This window comes from Bemisia tabaci, chromosome 3 (assembly GCF_918797505.1).
Source record: "Bemisia tabaci chromosome 3, PGI_BMITA_v3".
Taxonomy (NCBI): Eukaryota; Metazoa; Arthropoda; class Insecta; order Hemiptera; family Aleyrodidae; genus Bemisia; species Bemisia tabaci.
Window position 1 is genome coordinate 31,631,792 of NC_092795.1, and position 25,394 is coordinate 31,657,185.

The 25,394-nt window shown below is 36.1% G+C and overlaps 2 protein-coding genes across 3 annotated transcripts in view; one reads left to right on the forward strand and one right to left on the reverse strand.

The window, feature by feature from the left end:
- Positions 1 to 10,440, forward strand: LOC109043904 (carbohydrate sulfotransferase 11). The gene is made up of 6 exons (XM_019061262.2): positions 1 to 257; positions 1,083 to 1,302; positions 3,064 to 3,212; positions 4,576 to 4,744; positions 5,171 to 5,421; positions 8,389 to 10,440. Exons 2-6 carry the CDS (start codon positions 1,114 to 1,116, stop codon positions 8,738 to 8,740), a joined length of 1,110 nt encoding a protein of 369 aa, XP_018916807.2. The 5' UTR covers positions 1 to 257; positions 1,083 to 1,113; the 3' UTR covers positions 8,741 to 10,440.
- Positions 9,190 to 25,394, reverse strand: part of senju (UDP-galactose transporter senju) — a 22,125-nt gene continuing 5,920 nt past the window's right edge. The window contains exons 2-8 of one of the 2 annotated variants that reach the window (XM_019061260.2): positions 24,825 to 25,222; positions 17,528 to 17,645; positions 16,816 to 16,862; positions 15,793 to 15,932; positions 14,874 to 15,053; positions 14,333 to 14,527; positions 9,190 to 13,214 (exon numbers count right to left, since the gene is read on the reverse strand). In XM_019061260.2, coding sequence (XP_018916805.1) covers positions 12,906 to 13,214; positions 14,333 to 14,527; positions 14,874 to 15,053; positions 15,793 to 15,932; positions 16,816 to 16,862; positions 17,528 to 17,645; positions 24,825 to 24,972 — 1,137 coding nt within the window. In that variant the 5' untranslated portion in view covers positions 24,973 to 25,222 and the 3' untranslated portion in view covers positions 9,190 to 12,905. The remainder of the gene's footprint in view (positions 13,215 to 14,332; positions 14,528 to 14,873; positions 15,054 to 15,792; positions 15,933 to 16,815; positions 16,863 to 17,527; positions 17,646 to 24,824; positions 25,223 to 25,394) is intronic. The other variant, XM_019061261.2, reaches the window with a different exon arrangement.

A 25,394-nucleotide genomic window follows, 5' to 3' on the forward strand; every position in this document is an offset into this window, starting at 1 on the left:
GCTGCTGCCGCGGAATTGAGATCAGTATGCTCTGCTCCCATCGTCTCGCGAGGTGTACCTAGGTGCCTAGCCGTCCGCGCCAAAACATTTTCCCAACATCAGTGGTGATGAATTCGACCAGTTTCTCAGCAGATTTTCGATCAGATAGCGTTTTTAGTTCGCTGCGTTTTTCTTCTTACCGTTGAAGGATTCGCGTTGCGGAATTGGCATAGTTGTGGAAAGGTGTCTTACTCTTCATACATGTGTTGTGACTTGAGGTGAGTATTTTTTGTTGCCTTCAGATTCGTCGTTTTCCTTACAAAAGAATGTATTTCTTTTTTCACGTTGTCAAATTTTCACATGGAGATTGTACTTCTACTGAAAAATTGGGCAATACCAGGGAGAAAAAAACCTCGTGCGTGGGACCCGAAGTTTAGGTCATATGGATCTCTGAAGTTTTCCGATTGAGTATCTGAACACTTTAGGTCTAGCTGTCGGTTCGGATCACACATCTGAAACTTCAGTTCTTACGTCTGAAGTACTTCAGATGTGAGAACCGAAGTTTTTCGGATGTGAAAACCGAAGTACTTCAGATGTAAGAACTGAAGTTTCAGATGTGTGATCCGAACCTCAGCAGCTGGGCCTAAAGTGTTCAGACGCTCAATCCGAAAACTTCAGAGATCCATATGACCTAAACTTCGGGTCCCACGCACGAAGTTTTTTTCTCCGAGTATGAGTTAAAATTTCACTGATTTTTCTTCCGTTCAGATTCAGGGGTCAGCAAAATTTTAGTACTTAGCACAGTCGTATTTCGTTATAAACTGTATCGTTTGAGTCTGTGTACTAAAAATGACAACATATACTCACATTTTTGCTGTAGTTTGAGAGGAGCGAATCCTACTTCGGTTTTTAAAGATTTAGACGATTAACTATTCCTTATTTAAAATTTAAATAATAAAAAAATTGGGCCGTGAATATCGTAACCCAAAAGACGAAAATAAGAAAAAAAATAATAAAAAAGTATAATGGAAAAAAAGTTAATTTAGTACTCTCTAAGCTAAGGGGACTTAAATAATCAGAAACAATTTGGTTTTTCTCCACAGGTGCAATTCAAAAAAAGAATGATAATGAAGGATGAAAAAATACCTGAGATTCTCTATTTACAGCGGGGTGACAGTTATTTTGATTGTTCTTTGGACGAGGATGGTCTTCAAGGAGAATTTGAGCCACCAAATTCTACTGAAAACGGCTGAAATTTCTGTTGCCAAAGAGACTGAGTCTGAATATAAACCCATGGCGGAGAAAGATATTCAATACTATTTGGTAATTTTTCTTGATTATTCGAACTGTATTGAATATAATTATTCAAGTCATGATATATATTCATGAGTACCTATTCTTATACTTGCGTGTAAAGCTTACTTGTTCCTTAGCACCCAGCAGTACTAGTTTTCAATTACCTATTCATATTGCTCCTGCATTAATTGCCCTGCTGATACCATACATTTGTTTCGTCAACATTTACTGACCAGGATTTGTCGCTATGTAAAAGCACGTGTCTGCATAGGGTAACAATTGGCTCATTTGTTCTTTTTAGCATGAGCCAGAAATAAAAGTTTCTCATCGCAAAATTTTTTTCAGTTTTAAAGACATACACGCACGCTAGAAATGTAAACTGCGCCAAAGCACATTAGTATCGTACCTTTGGAATACTATACTGCCGTGCTAAGGAAAAACGCCGTATGAGCCTTCAGCCGTTGCCAAATTTCCTCTTATAAAAACAAAAATTACTGGGAAAATTTTGAATATTATTTTCCAAAAATTTCAAACAGTTTTTTTACGCAATTTGATCTAAAATATCTGAAAATTTTAAGGAAAAATGTGCATGAATGTTTTCAAAGATACATGTTTCATCTAGGGATATTTGGCAACTCTCAAATATTCATACGGCGTTGTTCCATAGCACGGCAGTATACTGCCGTCCACACGAAGAGCCACCGTAACTCCAATCATGATTTTGCACTTTCCCTCCATACATACTCTTTCTATTATGAGAAAAAACCTGATCACCATAATGCTTCATTTTATATGTTTGAATTTTAAATGGTATGTCATAGTTATTATAGAATAAAAAGGACGTATGCTCGTTGGCTTTTCGGTAATAAAACATTTCTTCAGAATAAAATTTTAAAAAAAATGTATAATGGAGTTACGGCGTCTCGCTGTGGACGGCAGTACAGGCATGCCTGTTTCGAAGGAGCTATTTGATCCTGCTGTGCTTATATTCGTTGTTTACATTCGGCGATAAGCCCCATAGTCAAGACTCTAACTTTGTCGCCAATGAGAGGTGTGGCAGGTGGATGTGGAGACGGCTTGGAGGTAGGAGAGGACAAGCGCTCTAATTAGTGTTTTGTGTATCGTAGCATGTAGCATGTAGGTAATTGTTTTGCTCGTGCGGACACAGATCTTTGACCTCGGTGGAACAACACGCCGGTATGGATTTGGGCTTGAATTTTGTCAGTCCTGCATGATGTTACACCTTCATTGATACGAAATGATTTAGAGGTTTACCGAAAAGTGGTTCCTTTGGTTTTGGAGAAGAACCCCTTCAAAAGTATGATGTGATGAAATAAACAAAAACATTTGCAGTTTCAGTTAAAATATTTCAAGTCCAACCCGTCTCAATTGCTGGCTCTACTTTTTTCTTTTTCTTTTTCTTTTCGTTCACCTGTGTGGCGCTCTGTATGATTACCACTCATTATTTGGACTGACAACTTTCAACTCAGTTGAGGGTTGATACACGATGGTTCAATTTTCAGACACCCATAATTATTCCTCGAAACAAGTTTTTCTATGAATGTAAGGAGAGATTCACACAATTTTTAGCCATTTTTATTCGTCTAATTATGTATGTCTAATTATGTTCGTATTATTGTATTCGTCGTATGTATGTGTGTATGTATCTATTTTTGACATTGACCGTGTTTTATTAGCACATTTATACGCATAAAATACGATAAATATTAAGGATAAATTTCAAGGATAAATTTCATGGGTCTTTTATTTTGGTCCGTAATTTTGTAGAGAAAGGCGAGAAGGCGAAATGAGGAACGACAGCTGAGAGTAAAGCAAATTTGCGAAAAGTACAATTTAGGAATTTACCGAGACCACAACACGTCGTCGTTGATCAATCATCCAAAGACTCCTCTATACAAGGTTTTCCTGATAAACACGTGAGTATTTGAAAGATTGTTTTATTTTTTGTTAGAAAAGTAGGATCTCACGCACAGTTCTAAGAGGCGTTTCGCGCAAGAGAATAAAAACTAAATACAACTGATTTATAAGCGATGAAATTTGCGAAAAATGTAGCAGCACCGTGATGCAAATAGCACTGACGCTTTTGCGACAGAAGAGCGTCAATTTGAATCCCCCGGGCTTCAACACGGAGTCCTCTACGCGCGCCTCCAACGCGCAGTGGGCGGGAACTTGCGGCATTTGTAAGTGCGGTAAATTTGAATCGTCGCTCTTTTACCAGTTGATCGACAGAGCACAGGTGAGAATTTCATTAGCGCCCTGCGTCGTGTCGTCGTCCGCAGCACGCATGGCGCACGACCCGCCTTTCATTATTACACTTCTTCTAGCGTTGAGAGTTCACTAATTACTTCACACGACCGGTGTGTAATTTAAGAAGTCAAAAATTGAAAAAATAATAATACTTAAAAAAAAAAAATATACGATTTATGAGTTTCTCCGCCAGGGAGCTCTCTCAGCTAGAAATCGTTCACCACCCGCCCACCGGGAGCGGCGCGGCGTGCTACTGACACCTACAAACCTACCGGGCTACTTCACGCATTGTGCAATGATTGAAGTATTCCTGTAGGTTTGTAGGCGCCAATGTGCATTTCAAGCTGGCACCACGCCGTCGCGCCGCAGCGTGCCATAAACTTGCCCACAATTAATAGGTCGGGGTGTTAATATCCTGGAAATTTGACATCAAATTCGAAATTAGCGACTCAGAAAACGTCAGTAACGAAACTTTCGTGATCCTTCAGTTATTATCCGACTTATTTCTTCCTATTCTTGAGTATTGGACCACAGTGCGCCGCGGGCGGTGGCTTATGAAATTCTCCCCTGATGTGCTCAATCGCCACAAGATCACCTATCTTTTCTATTTTTCCTTAGTCGAGAATCTTGAGCTCCGAATTTTATGAGGTTATTGTTTCTAAGAATGTTCTCACGCCAACGGTAATTTTTAAAATTTCGATCCGAGAAAGTGGATACCCCATAATAGCAAATTAAATGGTGAAATGAACTTAAGGAGGTATGTATAGGCATTCATATCTGGTAGGTAAAGTTCTTTTCCCCTCTTTTACGGGAGATCTTATAAGTATTACGAGTGCTAATCCAGACTTTTTATCATATTTATTTTTCGCCGAACATATTCGTGTCTATCCTTTAAAAATTTCATCTCATCCGTGAATCAGTTGAATTCGCTAGAAAATAGAACAAAAGAATTTTTTTTTTTTTTTTTTAAGTATGATTTAGATATCTACCTGCTGTTATACTATCGATATGAACACACAATCTTTGTTCCAGGACTAGCAAAATTTCATGGTGTCCCGTTGAACATGGTGCTTTCGAGACATGGCTGTTTTACTTCGGGCTACTAAGTGGTTACACGGAACAAGAATTAGGCTCAGCTCTTGACTTGCAGGACTTCATTAGACAAAAACATCCTGCCAGAGAGGCTTACGAAATTGAAGAGGTATAAGACTCCTTTTTCTCAAATTTTTAATTTTTTACTAGGGACTACGCCCCCTGACCGCACTGCGGTCCAACCCTCCAAAGCGCTTCACGGTTCAGACGTTATGCGTTACTTATTCGCGTTACGCATTACTCTGATTATATTTGGAGTATGCTTTGGCTTCTGTAAGTAGAAAAAGAGCGGAATTTGAAATTGTTCATCTGGAAAGAGTACAGTGCCGTACTTATTTTCTGGACCCAAGTTCATGTTTTGTGATAGTTCAAAGCCAAGGTTATAAGTCTATTATTGTACGGAGTAGGTAGGTATAAAACTGCCTCTTCGAAACCTATCGAAGTTTAGTTTCACGGACCAACGCCTGCTTACTTTCATTTGCTTTTTGTTGAAATTACTCGTTCAGATACTAATTAATGCTTGCATTTTTAACAGGCATTGCAAACTACATTGAAATTTATGGTCGTCAGCCACCCTTTTGAGAGAATTCTTTCACTGTACAAGGAGAGTAAGAATAGCGCACAACGAACAAAAAGCAATCTCACCCAGAACCAAGTGCAATCAAAGAGAGACCAGGCTCATACTATTAACTCAAGAGACAAGGCAATGAAGGACAAATCACTTGAGAAACATTCTACAGAATTTGATTTCCAGCACCAGAAGGCCTCATTTCAAGACTTCATTAGGTAATCTGCTTAGGTTGTTTTAATTCATGTTATGTATTCGGTGTATTGGTTGAAATTATTTTATTTCCTACGACAGTGATTCACTGTGTTACAGATCCTATAGAAAACTTTTGCCATGTTACCTGACGGGTACAATACTAACCACATTGATGTAAAAGAAGTTCACTTCCTAACAGGGCCGGATTTACCCACTTGCCGCCCATGGGCCGCCTGTATTTTGCCGCCCCTTCTCATTCGTTTTGAAACACCGATGCAAACCATCAAAGTGAACGTGCCGGAGGAGGAGGGGTGCATAAGACGCGTTTACTCGTGTTGGGCACATTTATTGTGGAAACCCGGTCAACACTAGCTAAAGTTCACGGAACTTAGCGCGAAAGTTAAGTTCCGTTAACCTACCTCTGTGTGGACAAGGCCTTTCATTTATAAGAAATGAACGAAAAAAATTATGAAAGAATAGACATGAATATGGCTTAATAATTTTAATTTCCGCCACCGCACTAACCGCGCACTGTGTTTGGCGCAATGCGTGAAGTATCCCCACAGTCTTGTAGGCGCTACGCGTTTCACGCCGACCGCTGCTGAACGCACGCACTGTTTTTGACGCAATGCGTGAAGTATTCATGCAGTCTTGTAGGCACTATGAGTTTCACGCCAACGGCTGCTGACCGTATTACGTTTGACGCAATGCGTGAAGTATTCGTGGAGTCTTGAAAGCGCTGATATGTGTTTCATGCTGACTGACGCGGCGCGCCGAGGGCTTCTCCTTTTCATCTCAAGTCCTTAACCCTTTCTTGCACCAATTTTTAATTTTCGATTTTTTTCAAAAAATTTTTGAGTTCTATGTTCCTTTAGGCTCCCTAAAGACACATGAATTTATTCATCTTGATCCGATCACCGGAAAGGCCTAAAAAATGGTGGTACAACAAGTGTACCACTAAGCAGCAAGGACCTCCTTATATGCAGTAGAGCGAAACTGCTAAAAATTGTTAAAAATGATGAAAATATGCAATTTAGATAATTTTTGCTGATAAATTATAAGAGTAACAGTTACATATACTCCTCCCTGCTACATTTATAAGCAAATGTTGAATGTAATACCGAAATTTTCTTTTTTTATCTGTTTTTTTACCCGAAAAACTGAGGAGCGTGAAGGTTTTTCTTCAAATTTTGACTCCAGAATACCTAAGAAAAAATATTTTGATAGTTTTTACTCATCTAGCACTTCATTTGATACTTTTACTTTCATATTTTACCAGACATTTGTGAGAAAATTAATTTTTTTTTAATTTAGCACCAATTATGCTGTTTGCTGACCCCAAAAAACTAGATTTTTTTATGAAATCTGGGTTCAAATCCATGAAATTTTTTATTTATTTTTCTTCAAAATTGGAGTAGTTTCATAGTAAAAGCATGCTGACATATCCATACATCATGTTTTGTCAAATTCAATAAGTTTTACCAAGTCAAAACCCACCTTTCTTACCCCTCGAAACTGCTAGAAGTAGGTAATTTCTTGAGAAATCGATAAAAATTAGTTCTTGGTTAGAATAATTTCAAAATTTTTGAACTCTTTCCTAATTCTGCTTGATGCTTGTACAGACCTTACTAAGATGTTCCTATTAGCCCGCCCTCCCCCCTCTTTCCTCCCCCTACCCCCAGAAAATGATAAACAAAACAAGTTTATGTTGTTTACATGAGCCCCTGCTGCTTAGTGGGCCATATATGTACCACCACAAATTCGCGGTTTTGAAAAAAACAAAAAAATTTCAAATTTTTGTAACTGATAAAAATTGAAAGCCTGCATCATAAGGAACCAGAAAATATAAAATTTACTCATCAAAAGTTATTTGGACGGCGTGAAACAACCAAAACCCCGAGCTCTGACCAGCTGACCGTTTTAACCTCATTTTCATGGAAACAAACTAACAAAAATAGGACTAGCCATCCGATTTGAGTGAAACAAAAAATCACCGCTAGAGAGAAGCACTTACTGGACCTATACAAGTCGGCACCGCCTTGTTGCCACGTTTCGGATCCGCCAAAAAAATTATTTAATGGGTGGTACAACAATTGTACCACTATGCAAGAAAGGGGTAATCCCTGAAAATTCGAAAGCCAGGGCATGGATGTCGATCCCTATCGCCCTCTTGTCTAAGGACATTAAATCTCTGTCTATAGTTGGCTGTCGACCTCTGGGAAGAGGTATACCTAAGCCATTAAACCTGCAAAAAAAGAAAAAGAAAACAAGGTCCTCGTCATCATTTCATTTTGCGCCGTCCAGTATGAGCGAGCCATTTCACGATGCAACTATTTGACCACGAAGGACTCGTGTTGCCTACACTGAAAATTGAAGGCAAATTGACTTAGCGAAAATTTAATCCTGCCCTGTGTTTAGTAAAAAGCTACTTTTTGTAGGTATGTGCTCCAATTAAGCGAGCTATTATGTCACGATGATACCACTAATCCACTTCTTTCTAATTCATTCTTCCTCTCTCACTTATCCCCCTCTACTTTCTCATTCCTACTATCTTTGTTCTTATTTTCTTTTCTCTATTCTTCATTTCCTTCCCCCATCCTGTTCACTGTCTTTCCTTGTTTTTCCTCTTACTTTATCTTCATCTCTCTCTTTCTGCTTCTTTGATCTTATTTTCTTCTCACCTTTTTTCTATCTCTTAATTTTCTTTTCTTCTTCTCTCCCTTTCCTTTTCCTCTTTCCTTCATCATCCTTTTCTTCCTCATTCTTCTTTTTTCTTCTTTTGTTCTTATCTTTTTTCCTTTTCCATCTTCATCTCTCTCTTTCCTTCTTCTTCTCCTCTTTCCTCTTTTAGCTCCCACCCTTGGCTTCTGAATTTCGGTCACTAAACCAATACAACAAAGAAGTTTTTACAATCCATCGCAATTACAATTCACACCGTTAGGCAGTTTCTTTAATTTAACAACGACCTTTTTCTGTCTTGTTTTTTGCAGCTACATTTTGGATACCGAGTTTGATTCTACTTTAGGGAGCATGACCCGGTTAACTCCATATTACTTGCTTTGTACTCCATGTCTCCTGAAGTACCAAATAATAGCTGAATTGGAAACGATGATGGAGGATCAAATTTATATAGTCAAAGCAGCAGATTTGCAGCACGTCTCAAAAACTCCATGGAGAAGTGCTTCTCAAGTGAAACCTTATTCTAGTCATACGGGGGAAGAGAAGAAAAAATATTTCTCACAAATTTCAAAGACGAATATTTATAGGCTGTTCGAAAAGTATAAGCTAGATTTCGAGTTATTTAACTATGACTTCGAAGTTTATTTGGACTGGGCTAGCTAGGAAACAGGGGAATTTTTTATACTAGCAGCCCTAAATTGGAGCAGTGACGATTTTTGCGGGCTCTCTGTAGTGACCAAAAATTCGCACTACTAATTGCAGTACTTGACATTTTTTACACTCATTTACATTTTTTTTTTTTTTGGCTTTAATATTATTATTTTATACGAATGTGATCAAAATGTACTTGCGTCAAGTTGTTATTAAAACTTTGTTACTTCAATTTCAAATTGATTGTCTTATTACAAAAAGGATTCTTGGAAATCTACAGCCATGCGATGGGAGGATTTCCCTTGCTCCCTAGCTTGATGAATCCCTAAATCCGAATTTTTCAAAAGAGATGTAAAATTGATAATAATTTCAATGCTCTAACTTCATCTAATCACCACAAATTTCAGATATCTACACTCTACAGTGAATGTTAAAATTTAAAAAAAAAAAAAAAAAATACATTTAGGTAATATAGCTTTAATGCCAATTTATTTTCATTAATAGATGAAAAAACAACAAACATTTTTCACAAGCATTGGCAATAATATTTGAAAAATTAAGAACAGGAATAAAAACATAAAAATGAGCGAGCTCTGTCATCTTCTTTTCCGAAGATAAGAACACCGCGGGACGAAACACAGCAATTTACATCAGTCAACAATGAAGTTGATGATGAAAAAGAGAGAAATTATTTTAACAATTTGATAATACTTGACTTAATGCGATATATATATACATTGGTATTTAAGGGAGGAATGACCAACATCAAATTAACTTAGATATAGCTATATCTACAAAGAAATAAGGGTGGGTAAAAGTATATACTGCAAAAATCAAAGTTTAGCACAATTTTTGATAGAAAGAATCTTGAGATGTAACATAATAATCTCAGTAGGAAAGAACCAAATAGTGGAAAGTTTCAGTGAAGTAAGATAAAAGGAAAGCATATAAATTAATGACAATGCGTGGTTGCACAAGACAAAAAACTGTGCTTGGAGGGTTAGAAGCTCATAGCTCATCTTAGACGAATTTAAAGTCCCAACGGACTTAACAGCACCTTGATTCTTAATCTTAAAAAATATCTTAAGAAATATTGTTTGGCGCTTAAAAGACAGATTCTACTTGCTTATCATAAAAGAGGTACTACTAATATTGTTGATCCCTGTGATGCTTCACTACTAAATGACAGTGCATCAAAAAGAGATCACACTAGTCAGTCATACGCGAGTGTAGTTTGTTAAGGAAAAGACAAAATGGGGAAAAACCTTCAGAGAAACTCCTTATAAAAAAAGATACCAAAACTAGAAATTGTATTTCCAATTGCAAAAAAATTGTCTCTTCATTGGGAATTTTTTTGGTATTTCTGAAAAAAGATAGAGATCTCCCACATAAATCGAAGAAAATTAATAATCTTACGGAGAGTGAGGGACGGGGCGAGCATAAAATAATAGCATTACGAAAAGATAGCCATAAAAACCTAATTTTAATGATAAATTTCAACAGTAAAATTAAGAAATGTGAAACTTAACACGAATAAAATTTTGATTGAGGCTATTCTACATTTGGCAAAAAAAACCTCTATTTAAGAAAAACGGGAGTCGGTGAATAAAATTTCTTAAATACTGGTTTTCAGAGTAGATACTTTTGCAAAAAAAAAAAAGAGGTGAACAAATAGGTATGAGAATCAGGTGTAGCAGTATAAATAGAAAGTACATTCCAATATTTAAAGTGAGTACAATTATAAGTAGAATTATTGGGATGAAAATGGCTGATATTGTACAAAGGAGCATTTTGTAATGATAAGTAGCATAGTAATGGTCAGAGTGCAAAATCACGAGTCTCTGTGCGCGACGTTGCTGACTTCCTGTCATAAATTGTTTTTTCTTTGGAAAACTAGTTATTATAATTTCTTGAAAATTTCCTCGATTTTTCTCCTCCGTTAGTAGAATATTCTTCAAAAAATTTAAGCTAGACAGTTAACTTGTTTCTCCTTAAAAATAAAATAGAGTCAAAATTTTGAAACTTTGCTATGGAGATACATGGTTGCACACTGGCCATTGATATGAGAAATGAGTAAATATATGACACATTCAAGTAAAAGTAGAAAAAAAGGAAGAGTGAAATTATTCATAAAAATGTCTCACAAGCCATGGAGAGTAAAATAATGTCTACCAGGCCTGTAGACAAAGGTACAGTTCACTGCTTTTAGCATATGTTTTCCTTAAAAAGAGTTTTACTTAGAGGCTGCAAGTGAAGTTAGTTAGAGGAAACTTTAAAAAGATGTATCTCAATATGCAACATTGCAGATTTCCTTTCATAAATTATATTTTGAACAGAATAATATTCGATATCATTTCTTGAAAACTACCCTGATTTTCCTTCTCTGTGTAAAAAATATTCTATGAAAACTCAAGCACTGGTGCAGTTGATTTGTTTTCCTATGATAAAATAAAGTAGGAGCCAAAAAATAATGAAATACACGTTTATGTAGTTTCATCGTCAACATTCGCTGAAAAAAGAAGGAAAGAATGAAATTTATAAAAGTAATATAAGTAATGGAAAAAGGACCCTGTTTAACACGACTTCCAAAACAACAATTCAATTTTTTGAGTCGCTTTGTTTCACTTTATTGGCACGCCCTTTTACATGTTGTGCATTGACATTTTCTTACTGATTTTTCATTATAGAACTTTGTTACTACACAATAGGTGTTTAGAGTTTTCACTCATTGCCAGATGTATTAAAAGACAAAAAAAAAAATTTAATTATAGTTTTGTGCATCAATTGTTGGACTCATAATCTATCAGACACATACAGACACGTTCGTGTAGGTAGGAACGTGTAAGTGTGAAATAGGAATGTGAACGCATCCGTGAGGGACGGATTACCAGTATATCACGATTGATGCAGTGAAATTTTAATTGCCTATTTGTTTTTGTTCTTTTTTGGACCTGACGATAAGAGGAAGCTCAAAACAGCGGTGCAGTAGTAGAGAGGTTGTACAATAAATAAGAGAAAGTTTATGAATAATATATACTTCAATTTTTCTCCCACATAATGATGGTAACTTGTAAAATATACGCATATTTTAAAAATATAATTTCAGTGATGACAAAATATTTTGCTTGAGAGGTGGGTTAAGACAAAATATTAATTTCAATTTTTCTTTCAAAATAATGAAAAATTGAAAAGGATATGAATACATTCAAGTAAGCAAGAATTATATAAATTAGAGGAACTACATAGACTTTACTCACTTACCACATTCTTAACTAAATATGTTATCTCTCGGAATAAACAACGGTGCAGTGAGTTACAGAGATGAAGAACAGAGTTCTATGCTTCTACAAAAAGTATAAAACGAAGAAAAATTTTGACACCTTATTTTTGATGAAAAAACGAAGATTACACCACACAAAAAAGGAACTGATAAAATAGCCTGTTTAAAGTATTTTGAACTGGTAACACAATCGCATAAAATGCAGTGTTCATTTACTCTCTTTAATCTCCAACGCAATGTAATGTAGCTATCGTTTAAGTGCACTCAGCAGAAACACATTCTTGTCCTCACTAAAGCAGATTAATCACACAATTTTTGCACATCTTTTAGGCTCCCTTAAGGCAAAAAAATACCAATAATTATTCAGTATTGATTTCATCCAATATGCTGCGAGACTGTCTCACATTGTGCCTTGTACGACTATTCATCTCTGAGACTTTTCTCATACAATCACAAACATCATCAATACAAAAAATATAAAATTTGGTCCGCTAACAACTCTCAGGAGCACATTTTCAAGCTACTGTCAAAAGTATCTCTCCTAAACAGCTTAATTTAAGTTGCATATAAAATGCAAGTAATTACATTTCAAGTGTGATGTCCGGCTTAGAGAAATTGTTGTACGTCAGAATCTATCGTCAGACTTACTACATTATGATTCAAAATGGTGCAGCAATACACACTTCTTTTCTTCTAAACTCAAAGAACAATTATCAGAACTGACCTGATACAGAGATGAAAAATTGAATTACGTATGGCCCATATCTGTAGGTGCTGGAGATTAGGAAAGTGAGTAAAAGTTACCTTAGAATGTACTTAGAGTAAGATCACCATTTCAAGTTACGTAAAGTACAAATGACTCAAAAATATATATTCTTATCACATCACGTTCAAACATTAAACATTTATTTTCTGGTTTGCTCTTTTATTACTCGAGACTAAAGACTCCGTTGATGAAGTCTTGGTTAACGCAGGGGCGGGCGACTGAACCGGGTTTTGAGCATACAGATAAACAGCTGTAATAACGACTAGAATAGATAAGGCTGTGTTGATTCGCACAGGGATATCAAATATTAACCAGCTCAGTATTGCTATAAACACCAATTCCAATGCTGAGGCAAAAGTTTTGAGTATTGAATTTAAAAATCTTAAGAAGAAACTGGTAACTATTCCAATGGCTGCATTATTCACCATCACTAAAAGGGCCTGGCAACAAATACACAAAAAAAGATTAGTTTTTGATTCATAAATATGGATACTTAAACTCAAAGATCTGAGATAATTTTTCAAATTATGGACAAAGTGTTATACATTAAACGTGAGGATTTAATAAATGCTAAGAAAGGGTGTTGAGACCAGTTTTTCATTACCCCTCTGACGGAGGGGCGTACCTGCATTTCCATAATAGCCCTGTTTCACATACAAATTCATGCTTTCTAGGGCCCATGTAGACATCGAGATACACCCTCACGTCAGAGGAGCAACGATTTACGGGGTGTATTCGAATTATTGTCCATTTCATTAAATAATTTCAGACTTTTTTATTTTAATTGATAGTAACACACCAGAGTACGGTAAAGAACTTACTTTCTTTGGTTAAGATCACCTAAAATTACTTAAATTTTGTTTTCTTTGCAGCAATAAAACAAATAAAGGAAAAAACATAACAAAGAATATAATTTGATGTCTTAGGAAAAAAAATCCTCTTTTTACCTTTTTCATACTATAAAAAAACTTGAAGGTGCTGAGTAATCATAGGTGAGTATAATTTATTTTCTGTACGATAGAAACTGGAGGATAAAAATGACAGCAGGATCAGAAAAAAATGATTAAGTTTATGGATGATGTTATTGACGCGCAGATGCCTTTTCAATCTGTTAGGTTCAGCAGTAAAATTTTTTCTATGAAAATGTAAATCCGCTTATGCTCCAAATGTTAGGAGTAAACATTTTCAAGTTGTTTCCCTTTTAATCCGAGTAAATCTATTAAGTTTTTGACTATTTTAGCGGTTTTCTACACATTCTTGCACAACTGAAAGATACCAAAATTTTTTTAAGACTTTTGGTTATCAATTTTAACAATAATGATGATGAGGACAATGCCTTTTTGTTTCCAGACATTAAACGAAATTTACGAACTATGTACCTCCAAGAAATCACTTTCACAGTAACACCTTGATTCACTCAATTTTAATCAGAAGGAAAGTAAAATTAGTCTTAAAGGAAGAGCCATCAAATTAGGAAAAAAGCCAATGAATGACATGAGGAAAAAAAGAGAAAATTAAGACTCTGCCGCAAAGCATTGATGTACGTATATTTAGTTACCTTATACTGGAAAATTGCCTGGATAGCTTCATCCGAAAACACAGAATCATAGTCTGCTTCATAAAGTAGAACCAAAAGATTACAGATGATTGAATCAAAATACATGAACACATTCTGGACATAGATATCCACATCGGCTCCAGATTTTTTCAGTAAAAACTCATTGTATACTCCCGCAAAACATGAGCATAGAACCTGAAAAGAATATGTTTTATTACCAAAACGAAAAAAATCGGGAAAAACAGAAAAACTAAGATCCATTGGATAATTTTATTATTCCAGTTGTGGAATATTTACCAAGCTCCTTCAATTTTGAGATTTTTTCTTACTTTATTTTAAGAAGCTGAGCCAATTTTTGTGTGTTCTCTGATGGATCAGTGAATTAACAAACTTGAGAACATCATTAGAAAATCCAGGATGACAATATTGGAAAATCTTGTTGATATTGTCATTACGGCTTTGCTTATTACTTCACTAATTGACTTTTCCTTGAGCTCATTAATGCATTTTCTGAGGAGGTCCATAATACAAATGTACTTACTTGCACAATGATGAGAAGTAAGTGTACACTGAGGTGAATCCCTGTTTCTTTGTTCAGGGCTTCCTTCTTGCGTACTTCATCAGACAGAGATTCAAAATTAACTTCTTTCAACATACAGCCGAGAGTTAACACAATGAGGGATATCCATTGCACACAGCTTAATTGCTTTTTGAACAGGACCTAGAAAATGGCGATAAGAGAGATTTTGATCAGAATAATTATCTTGATAAAATCTCAGTGTAGAGGTTTAGAAACTAAGTGATGGGTATCTTCAAAAGGGGGTTTGGTTCATTCATATTCAGCCTACAATCCCCATCCCCTTTTACACTATTCAGACCTCAGAAACTAAACTCCATCAAAAACCGATCCGCTGCTCTTCTGTGTTTCAAGAATAAGATGTAAAATTTAGGAGAGGAGATGGATAAGAGAGATTTGTAAATTAATAATGAGCCCTAAGTTAATGAAAAATAAGTGCTGATTCTTGCGGAATTTAGTTTTGTTATAGTTGAATGGATAGATTAAACATGCTTGATATGGTATACTCTTGCTTTGAAAGGCAAGATACTTTGCTTACGCAAAAAACATTTGCAAAAATTGATACATTTTATGCTTCTGTTTTTCTTCTTCTTTTTTTCAGGCCATCTGTCAAAGAGAAAGTTTATGCCCTTTGGTTCAGTAGTCTGTTGTGCAAGACAAATTTCCAGCCTAAATGGATTGAGTAGAAAAAAATTGCCAATGAAAAAGTAGTATACACTTAAATTTCTGCACAAGAGTTAGACAAGTGGCAAAATTGGTTGGCCTCTGAATATTACCAAAAAACTCTACTGAGACGAATTCTATGAGATGGATTTTTTCATCAGAGAAGGAACTTTTCTTGATGAATTAGTGCAGTGTAAATTGATAGGAAATAGAAGTTTACCTGAAATACAACTCCTGTGATGACTACTCGGAGCTGCAGGAGTAAAAAGTAAGTAGTCGGATCGTAGGCAGACAAATTTATGAATGACAAGTTGTTGTATAGGCAATATAGGAGAGATGGTACAAAGTATAGCCACATCACTGAAACAAGCAGAGAAAACATATTGTGTAATTGCGCTGGGAGGGAAAAATTGTGAAACTTGGAAGTATAGATTCAAATGTTGCAGTTGTACCAGTAAATTTGCAGAGTAGGTCAACTCAGTTGCAGAGCAAGAGGCAATGCATTTTTAAGTTCACATTGCCACCATCCCCCTTCCTCTGAGTGGTTCTTTCCGTTAAATATTATACTTTGAAAGTGACAGAGTAAAAATTTTGAGTAATAGGCAATTAACATCTCAAAGCTATTTGCGAAGAGTCAGGAGTATCTTGAATTGGAAATCTGTTAGAAGTATTGAAAAAATCTACTATGCGGTGAGTGTAGCCACATTTAAAGCTGCTGGATGTTTATCTCCTCACTTAACAGTGCTGATAGGCTGAAATACATTTTTTAAACGTTTTATGAAAACTTATGACACAGCTTTGAACCAACTTACTAAGTGATAAGTGAAAAGGCCGTAAGAAATTAGATGCTATAATCCAATTCAACAGTTTTATCAAATGGCCACTTGGCCGATAAGCTAGAATCTGATTGGCTTCTTTAGATTGTGGTATTCTTGTATCGAAGGGAAAAATTCTACAAACTAGGTAATTCATTTTGGGAGAAAAAATGTACACGAATTTTATGAACCTGTTACTAAATTGGTTCTGATTCAGTGACAAAATTCAGCAAGTGACTAAATCACTATCTCTAGATAACCCGAGGTATTCCATCTACAAACAGGAAATCATAATTTGAAAATCATAACTGAATCAGTACTTTGGATGTTCTTTCTTTTCTAAAGATTGAAAAAATTGATACAATCCATCAAGCTCTGGTTTGCTAGTCATTTGGTTGTAACTTTAATGTATTGGATGGAAAACTTACACTTTTTGTGGGTAACTGTTTGGGTCCAAAGTGAAGATAGAGCATTTCTGAAACAGAAAATAAGAGACATATTATTTTTAAGAGCGAATATGAATCCAAAAGTCTTCTGTCAAGAAGTCAAAGTAAGGAAGAGCAAAACAGAATCATTGGTTAAAGAAAAGAAAATAAAAGTTGAAGACGACATAATATATTTGTAGGACTGAAAAAATTGTTGGGTGGTTGACATTTTACAATTATTTCAGTCCTACCTTGAAAGGTATGACATTAACTTTTATCGCTGATTTTGGTTGCGATTTGGTACTTTGTTATCTTTCCAATGACAAATGTTTGTTATCCTCTGAAATATATCTATTTTATTTAACTTTTGAGTACTCGAAATCATCAAAACCATAAGAGGAGGATAGGGATTACACACGCCTTCGTCAACCTTAAAAGCCAAAAAACTCTAAATTGAGTTGCTGGCATTAGTATATTAAAGAGATTACATGAAAATGTTGACAAGGAACAAGCCTAAAATCATCAAATCAAACCGAAGTCAATGTGACGGTTTGAGATGATCAGATCAGACTCAAGTTTCAAGGGTTACAAAGATGGTTGTTTCCAAATCTTTTGGTTTGAGGTGGCGCACAGAGGAGTTTTCAAAAGAAGGAAGCAGTATTTCAGAATTAAGAAAAAAAGAGAGCAAAAAAGAAAAAAAGAGCGGAAAACTTACTCTCGCCAGAAAAGGAGGATTGATGCGAAAAGTTTGATAACTTCCGTAAAAAGAACAGCCAATGTTGTATTGTACTTATATTTGTTGTCAGCTTCTTGTGATGCAGTTGTGATAAGCCCTGAAAAAATAAATAAAATAACGAATTAGATACAAAGAAACGTGTCGAATGAAAGATCAGATCACTGATATCATGAAAGAGGTACCGAAAATTCCCAGAGTAATTTTAGTAATAGTACCTAATGAGAGCATATTCTTAGTGGATAAAATAAAAATAAATAAACCGTCCACGAGAAAAAGACCTAGTAGTATGGAAAAATACAAACTTAATTTATTGATAGCGAAAAACCGGGTGAAATAAAAAAAAAAAACAAGCAATTCGAAATTCTAATTTATTACACAGACAAGAAATTGTCAAATTATAATGCAATTACACGCTAGTTTTGGCAAAAAATAAATGGATAAATAAATATAAAATAAAAATGAATTAAATGGCTTGAAACTTAATTTCGAGACATTACAGAAAGTTTACTGCCGTTTCAACATACGAATTTTCTCAAAAGTCGCTCAATAGAGAATTTCGCTACAGTCCTGGGAAACAGGTTCCTTCCCTCGTGTACGGTCAAATGAAAAAATAGTTAGTTTGACGGTCACCGAACCGATAATTATGACGTAGGGACAACTTTATCCAGGATTGAGTAGCAATAAGTTCTTCCTTCCTGAGTGGTCGAGAGCAGAAATCACCAGAGGTCTTAAAAATCTCGGAGGAAAATTCTGGCTCCTGATTAGTTGATAAGCGTGTAATTTTTCGACCAATCCAAAGGCTTCAAAGTTTTGTGGCCGCCGGACAAAGATGTGCCTTTACGTCGGAGTAAAAACAAGAAACCCAATGAGAAAAAACAGCCCCCAACATGCAGTTTTAGACGTGTATGAGGTCTCAAATGGAGAATCAAACTTAGAGCAAAATTAATTATTATTGGCGAGGACTTCATCAGGGCCAAAATTGTGATTTTAAAATTTTAACGGTTGCTTTGGCAGATCATGCACCAAAATTCAGGAAACCATAATTTTGCTACTCATTTTTTGGAGTGCTGGCCTTCAAACCCCTTCATTTTGCTTCGATATTGCTCAAAGTTTGATTATCAGATCAGATATTACGGCACACTATTACAGATTGAAGAAAATGCAATGATCAACTATTATTTGCAACATTCATAAATGTGCGTGCGTTTGGATTGCGGGAATCATGCACCCATCAATCGATTTATCTAATTGAATTACGTGATAAAAACTTGATTTTTCAGGTGAGCAATTTGAGACAAAAAGGAGATGATTAAGTTGCATAATTTCAGAGGTCTCCCCGATATTGAATTTTTCACCGGCTACATTTTCTGAATTGCTAAAAACGCACTGCTTCCCCAAATAAACTTGAGATTGCATATTATTTTTAAACTTTACAGATGCTTATTATAAACCCTTATGGAGACTTGGAGAGAGGAAAAAAAAACGACTGAGTTACCTCCAAAATGGCTGAGTGGCATTCAAAATAATCTAGTATGACGAAAAAATGGGTCATAAAACGACATACTCGTGTAGATAACTATTGCCACAGGAAATAATGGAGGATGTTCTCTGGCCTACCGGAAGAAATGAAGGCGAAACATCTACGTGCGTAACTTACACTCCCTATATGACGATTCTGCTCCCATGAACTTTAATCATGCAGTAGGTAAAATCCTTTCAAATTGTGGAGGAAGAAAGGAAACCCCAAAGGTTAGTATGAAAAACCCGTTGATTCGCTTATGGTCACGGAGTTGCCCTGCATGACCTCCCGTAAAAATTGTAGCCGTTTTGCCAGTAGCACGTACTAGTCTCCCGAAAACTTTTTTTTTGTTCATCATTTATTTTCGGAGTGTAGAAAATGAATTTATAATTGGTTTCGCGGTTTTTTAAAAACAAATTTGATTTTATTTCATGAAGAACAAAAAAGCTGAGTACTATGACTCTTTTCGAGCTCACCCTCACAGAAATGAAGGGGAAAATTCAACGACGAGAGAGCTAGGCGTATGAGAGATGAGTCGTGAAAATGAACATTCCCATTTACGCAGCTGCTTTGACGGATCCAAGTGAAACCATAAAACCTCGCTTCCGCGCGATGCATCAGCAATAAACGCATAGGACCACAGACTTGTTGCCAGCTAGAGACGATAGCAAGGGCTAAGGAAGAACGCCGTATGAGCCTCCAGACGCTGCCATATTTCCTCCAATAAAAAAGTAATTTACCGGGAAAATTGCCAACATTTTTCTCTAAATTTTTTTCCAACAATTTTGTCTACGATTTAATCTAAAATACCTGAAAATTTCAAGGAAAACACGCATAGAGTTTCCTAAAAAACATGCTTCATCCGGGCAGAGGCAACACTTTAATGTTCATGCGGCGTTCATCCTTAGCAGGGACGGTGTTCGAAACGAAGGATAAATATTGATTATTGACGCAAGTAACGGTTTTTGAGGGTTTGCCGCGTTGTGAACTTGTGACGGGGATCTTTACTAATGACTCGATGTAGCTGAGTTAGTCATACCTGTCGCCGCTAACGTGGCATCCGTCGGTATGGGTTAAGGATCGACTCAGTTCAACATGACAAACCGTAAAACAACATGTTGTCGACGCCTCTCCCACGCATATACTTAACTTATCTTCGTCTGGTTTCGAAGACGAAACCCGCACTGGAAAAAAAAACAAAAAAAAACACATTGGATCTAGAGTCCAGACTCTTGAAAACATTGACAAGAAAAAATACTCTTGATTCAATCGGATTTTTCCTTGAATCAAAACGAAATCCGCTTAAATTAAGAGGCTTGGTTCTTGATTTAAGCTAGATTCTGATTGAATCAAGAGTACTTTTTCTTGTCAATGTTTTTAAGAATCTGGACTCTAGATCCAATGTGTTTTTTTTTTCCAGTGCGTACTTATCCACTGATAAAAATCGAGGAGTGAAATTCGGCTAGGGAATCTATATGGCGCCCAACAATCCCGAGTGATATGAATGCGAAGTATGAATTAGCACCATATAAAACAAGGTTGCCACGGAATTTAGAAAATGAAATTCCCTGACATATCCCTGATTTCCCTGACACATTTTAGTGAAATTCCCTGACAAATGAAGATATGCCAGATGGTTAAAAATACAGAATTATAAATATTTTTCTGGCAAAATTTGCTGTTCGAAACGTTAAACTCGTTCTGGAGAGCAATTGATAAAAATGACCTGACAATTTTCGCCTTTTCCTCTGACATCTCCAGGTTTTCCCTGACTTTTTGAAATTCCCTGACATTTCCCGCACTGGAAAAAAAAAAACACATTAGATCTAGAGTCCAGACTCTTAAAAACATCGACAAGAAAAAATACTCTTGATTCAATCGGATTTTTGCTTCAATCAAGAACCAAGCCTCCTAATTTGAGCGGATTTCCTTTTGATTTAAGCTTATATCTGATTGAATCAAGAGTATTTTTTCTTGTCAATGTTTTCAAGAGTCTGGACTCTAAATCCAATGTGTTTTTTTTCCAGTGCGGTATTGCCTGACTGGTGACAACCTTGATGAAAAGCGTATGACACTCCACAAGGGAGCAGATTTCGCTCCGTGATGGTGAAAGTTACTCCGTAAGGAGAATAGATTCCGCTCCGCATTCATGTCAGTATAATGTTCAAGGAACGACTTTTATGAATACGACCCGAAGACACGTTCAATATTGCCAATATTGCGGAGCAAGTATTTAGTAAATTAAGACGGGATTCGCGAAAACTAATGCGAATTCACTTGTCTTACTGCTATCATGTGAAGTGTTTATTTCTCGGACCTCTTGGTCCACTCGAGAAAGTCTTCCATAGATACGAGCTTATTCATTAACCGATTAAGCACATGGAAATGTAAGTGGAGTCGAAATTACTTTCAGGTCAATTCAAGTACACGGTGAAACATTTCTCGGAAATGCCCGTGCCCCGAAAAGCAAGAGCAGAGAGTCTCGGTTACAACTGACGAAATTTAGGAACATGAGGGCCCGGACCTACCATTGAGCATGAAATTGAAGAAAGGACCAATCAATGAACCACTAAACAAGGTGCGAATTTAAGCATTCGTATAGGTGTTTCTTCTTTATAATTTCACATACCTAGAACAAAATTTGAACGACGAGAATGACTGAAATCAAATGTTAACTGAGATATTTAACGTTTTTCGATGCGTAAGAAACCCTCCGCTCATGAAAGTGCTTAAGTCAAATCGCGCACCGAACATTACCGTAACAGTATCTGCGGTATGAAAATAGGTACACTGAAAAAAAGGAGAAAAAAAAAAAAAAAAAAAAAAAAAAAAAAAACACATTGGATCTGGATCTAGAGTCCAGACTCTTAAAAAATTGACCAAAAAAAAAAAAAAAAAAAAAAAAAAAAAAAAAAAAAAAAAAAAAAAAAAAATACTATAGATTCAATCGGATTTTTGCTTGAATCCGCGAAAATTAAGAGGCTTGGTTCTTGATTTAAGCTAGATTCTGATTGAATCAAGAGTACTTTTTCTTGTCGATGTTTTTAAGAGTCTGGACTCTAGATCCAATGTGTTTTTTTTTTCAGTGTGGGAGAACTAAATCTCGGTGATTCGACTAAAACACGTTTTTAACACTTTGAACAAGTCAGGGCAGGGAATGGAAAACTGATAGATCAAGAAGCCTGCCAGGACCGTTGTAGTGCACAATTTGATTCAAGTAAACTATTAATTGTTCCTTGGTGAGCAGGGAATTCAAAATTTTCGTTACTAATTTAAAGTAAAAACGTCAATATTTTAGTTAACAGTTGATTCTCGTGATTTTCTTTGCAAAAAATGTGGTTCACGTAAAATGTTGAGAGGAGGAAATATACACCAGAATGCTTTTTGTACCTTGTCTAGTGGTTCATTGAGAGATTAGCTTCGGTGTGAATGAAGAATGAATCTAGCCACTTCGAGACGAGGACTTCCGATGAGAGGTAGAAAAGTGACTGGATTTGTGGGTATGACTCACTGAGTCATGGCTTGCAATCAACAAACGTGAGGTCACGAAGGACACACTCTCTGTGCGCCAGTGATGGTCCAGTAGGGACAGACGCGACGCGCATCTCATGGGAAGGTTCGTTTCCTTCATACGCCATGAATCCCACGGTCAGGTTTACGAAACCTCGAATGCTCATAAAAGTCGTAAGTATGGGATGCAATAGACCCAGGCTAATTGAGTAGAGAGTCTTCATGAGGTTGAATGCACCAAGTTTTAATTATTTTATGCATATAGTTGCATTCGGCAACAGCGCATGGTAATTCATGAGCGCCACCTCATGACAGATGACATCATGGAAAGATTGCAAGTGATAAAGCCGCACTTTACCCAAAGCAATAATAAATCGTGTGTTGGAGCGTATGTGCAATCGTGCAAACGATGATTTGGTTTTATACATTTAGGGAAATTTTGGGTTTTTAATTCCGAAGATCGGTGAAATAAACACGTAAGTCAGATACAGAGGTGCCGAATTAAAGTTACAGGTAGCATTTCTTGCGATCAAAACAAGGAAAATGAAATCAGTAAGCTATGCGTTGAAAAAATTACAACTCCGTCTTAAAACCACGCGATTGAAATAAGAATTGGTGCTTACTGTGTAAATTGTGCTGTGATACGAAGGGTGGATAAATAGGTTAATTTTCCGCTGGTCTTGATAAATTGGAAAATTTGCCCATGGATGGAGAGGGGAGGGGGGTTCGAAAATTTCTAAGAGATACCCCCCTTCTTTTCTTTTAACTACTTGTGCATAAGCAATAAATGAAATTACTTATACAGATGCACCGTGAGTGATTTATGTTAAAAGGAACTTCAGCAGGCTGAATTTGTCCCTAAAACTTGATAAATATGGTTAAAACGAACAGCTCAGATACATTCCCTATGGTGTACTTATACGATGGCCTGGGACTGTGGCGATGAAAGAGGAACTAGGAACTAGAACTTACTGGACAGTGCAGGGAGGCGCAGCGTGACGTACTATTAAGCGCTCTACCATTGAGATTTTTTCAAAATTTCAAAACAAGAAAGGCCCAAAAAATAAATAAATAACTAAATAACAACTATTTTGCTAGGTACAATTATCCCCGATACTTCTTCGCGAGTTCAAGGGTGTGATAATGATGGGTACAGCCTCAAATTCTAGTTCTTGACCGCAAACTTACTTTAAATTGTATTTCTTTTTTAAGAAAAAAAAAGTAAAAACTGCACACTCAACCAATAAAATTAATTCTAGGTATAACTCTTCCTAAAATATAAAACGCAGATAACGAAAATAAAGAAGAAGAAGGAAAACTCAAAGACCTATCCAACTATCTAACAAGAAACCATGAGAACACAGAACACAATAATACCCATGCAAGGTGACAAGTTTTCTTCAAATTCAAAATTTCTGACTTTTCCAAGACTTTTCAGGGATTTGCAGGTAAAATTCCCTGAAATATTCTATTCTCGTGTTTTATTTTGCACAATTTTTTATGGAGAATGATTTCCCGAATTTTTATTTAGCGTGGAGACTGCGAAATTGAAAATAACAAAACGCTTCAGCCTCAAGAAAAAAGTTGAGGTTTCCGCAGCAAAATTCCGAGATTGGACAAAATGGGTCAATAAACCATGAACGAATTTTGACTTGCGAATATAGTTTTCTGAAGGAAAATGACGCGTAGAACACGATACGCTCATTAAAAACGGGAACAAGTAACTCAATAACCGAGAAATGCGTAGTTCAAATCGCTAAACTTATACGCAAATTTAAAACGCCCCGGTTTCGACGCACCGACTTCCGTCAAATGTCTATCTACTCTTCGTATATGAAAACAATACTAAAGTCGAAATTATATCTTTTGAATTCAAGACTTGAATCTCATTCATATATTAGCTGTAATAAACGAGCGACAATTCCACATTGAAACACGTTTTATTTAAACAAACATCAGAGGAAAATGAGAGAAGATTGCGATATGACTACCGCAGTGCGTCAACACCGTCAGTTTCCCGCCATTCGGGTGCGTTTGAAATGTCTTGCAGTTTTTAGATTTTTCAAAAGTGGGTTTCTCCGCGATCTCGGCTCTATAAAAATGCGGAAAAATCACTACGTTATCTACTCACATTGTATTTTCAGAATATTCAATAAAATAAACAAGGTTTAGTGACCCATTCTTCGACCTCTCCGATTTTTTAATAACTTGTCACCCCGCTTTGGGAATTTTCCGAGTGATACAAACCTTGATTGAAGAGAATCCCAACGACGATGTACAACAAAAATATGAACCACTTGTGCTCTGTCGAGAATTGATCTCGAACGGTTGCTCGGCTCTTCGGCATAAAACCGCTTTTCTTTTCGTTTCTATATTTTCCAAGTTTTGTTTCCATCTCACTAGACTTAGGCTTTAAGGAGGATTTTCACCTCCAATGATTTAATTAAAAAATTTCACGACTCAATCTTTGCTCTGAAGCGTTTTTCCTCCTGGTTTGCGTGGTGGTCATTCTCAAGTCATGGACTGAAATCATTTTCTACCTCAATGCTTATTGAGGTCGTCAAAATTTCTCAAGAGAAAATTGAGCCTTTCTTGCGGCTATGACGTGCGATTAGAATACTAAATGTTTTCTAGGCATTTATCATCTAAAACACACGAGAAACAAAAGAAAAAAATAATTATTACCACGAAGGTAAACAGTTTCTCCAACTTATCTAGATCCAACTTGAAAAGTATTTCACTTGGAGATAATTAATGCTAAAATACTCATCAAAAACTTTTTCAAAATATGTTCCATCAAGATTTTAAGTTCATCAA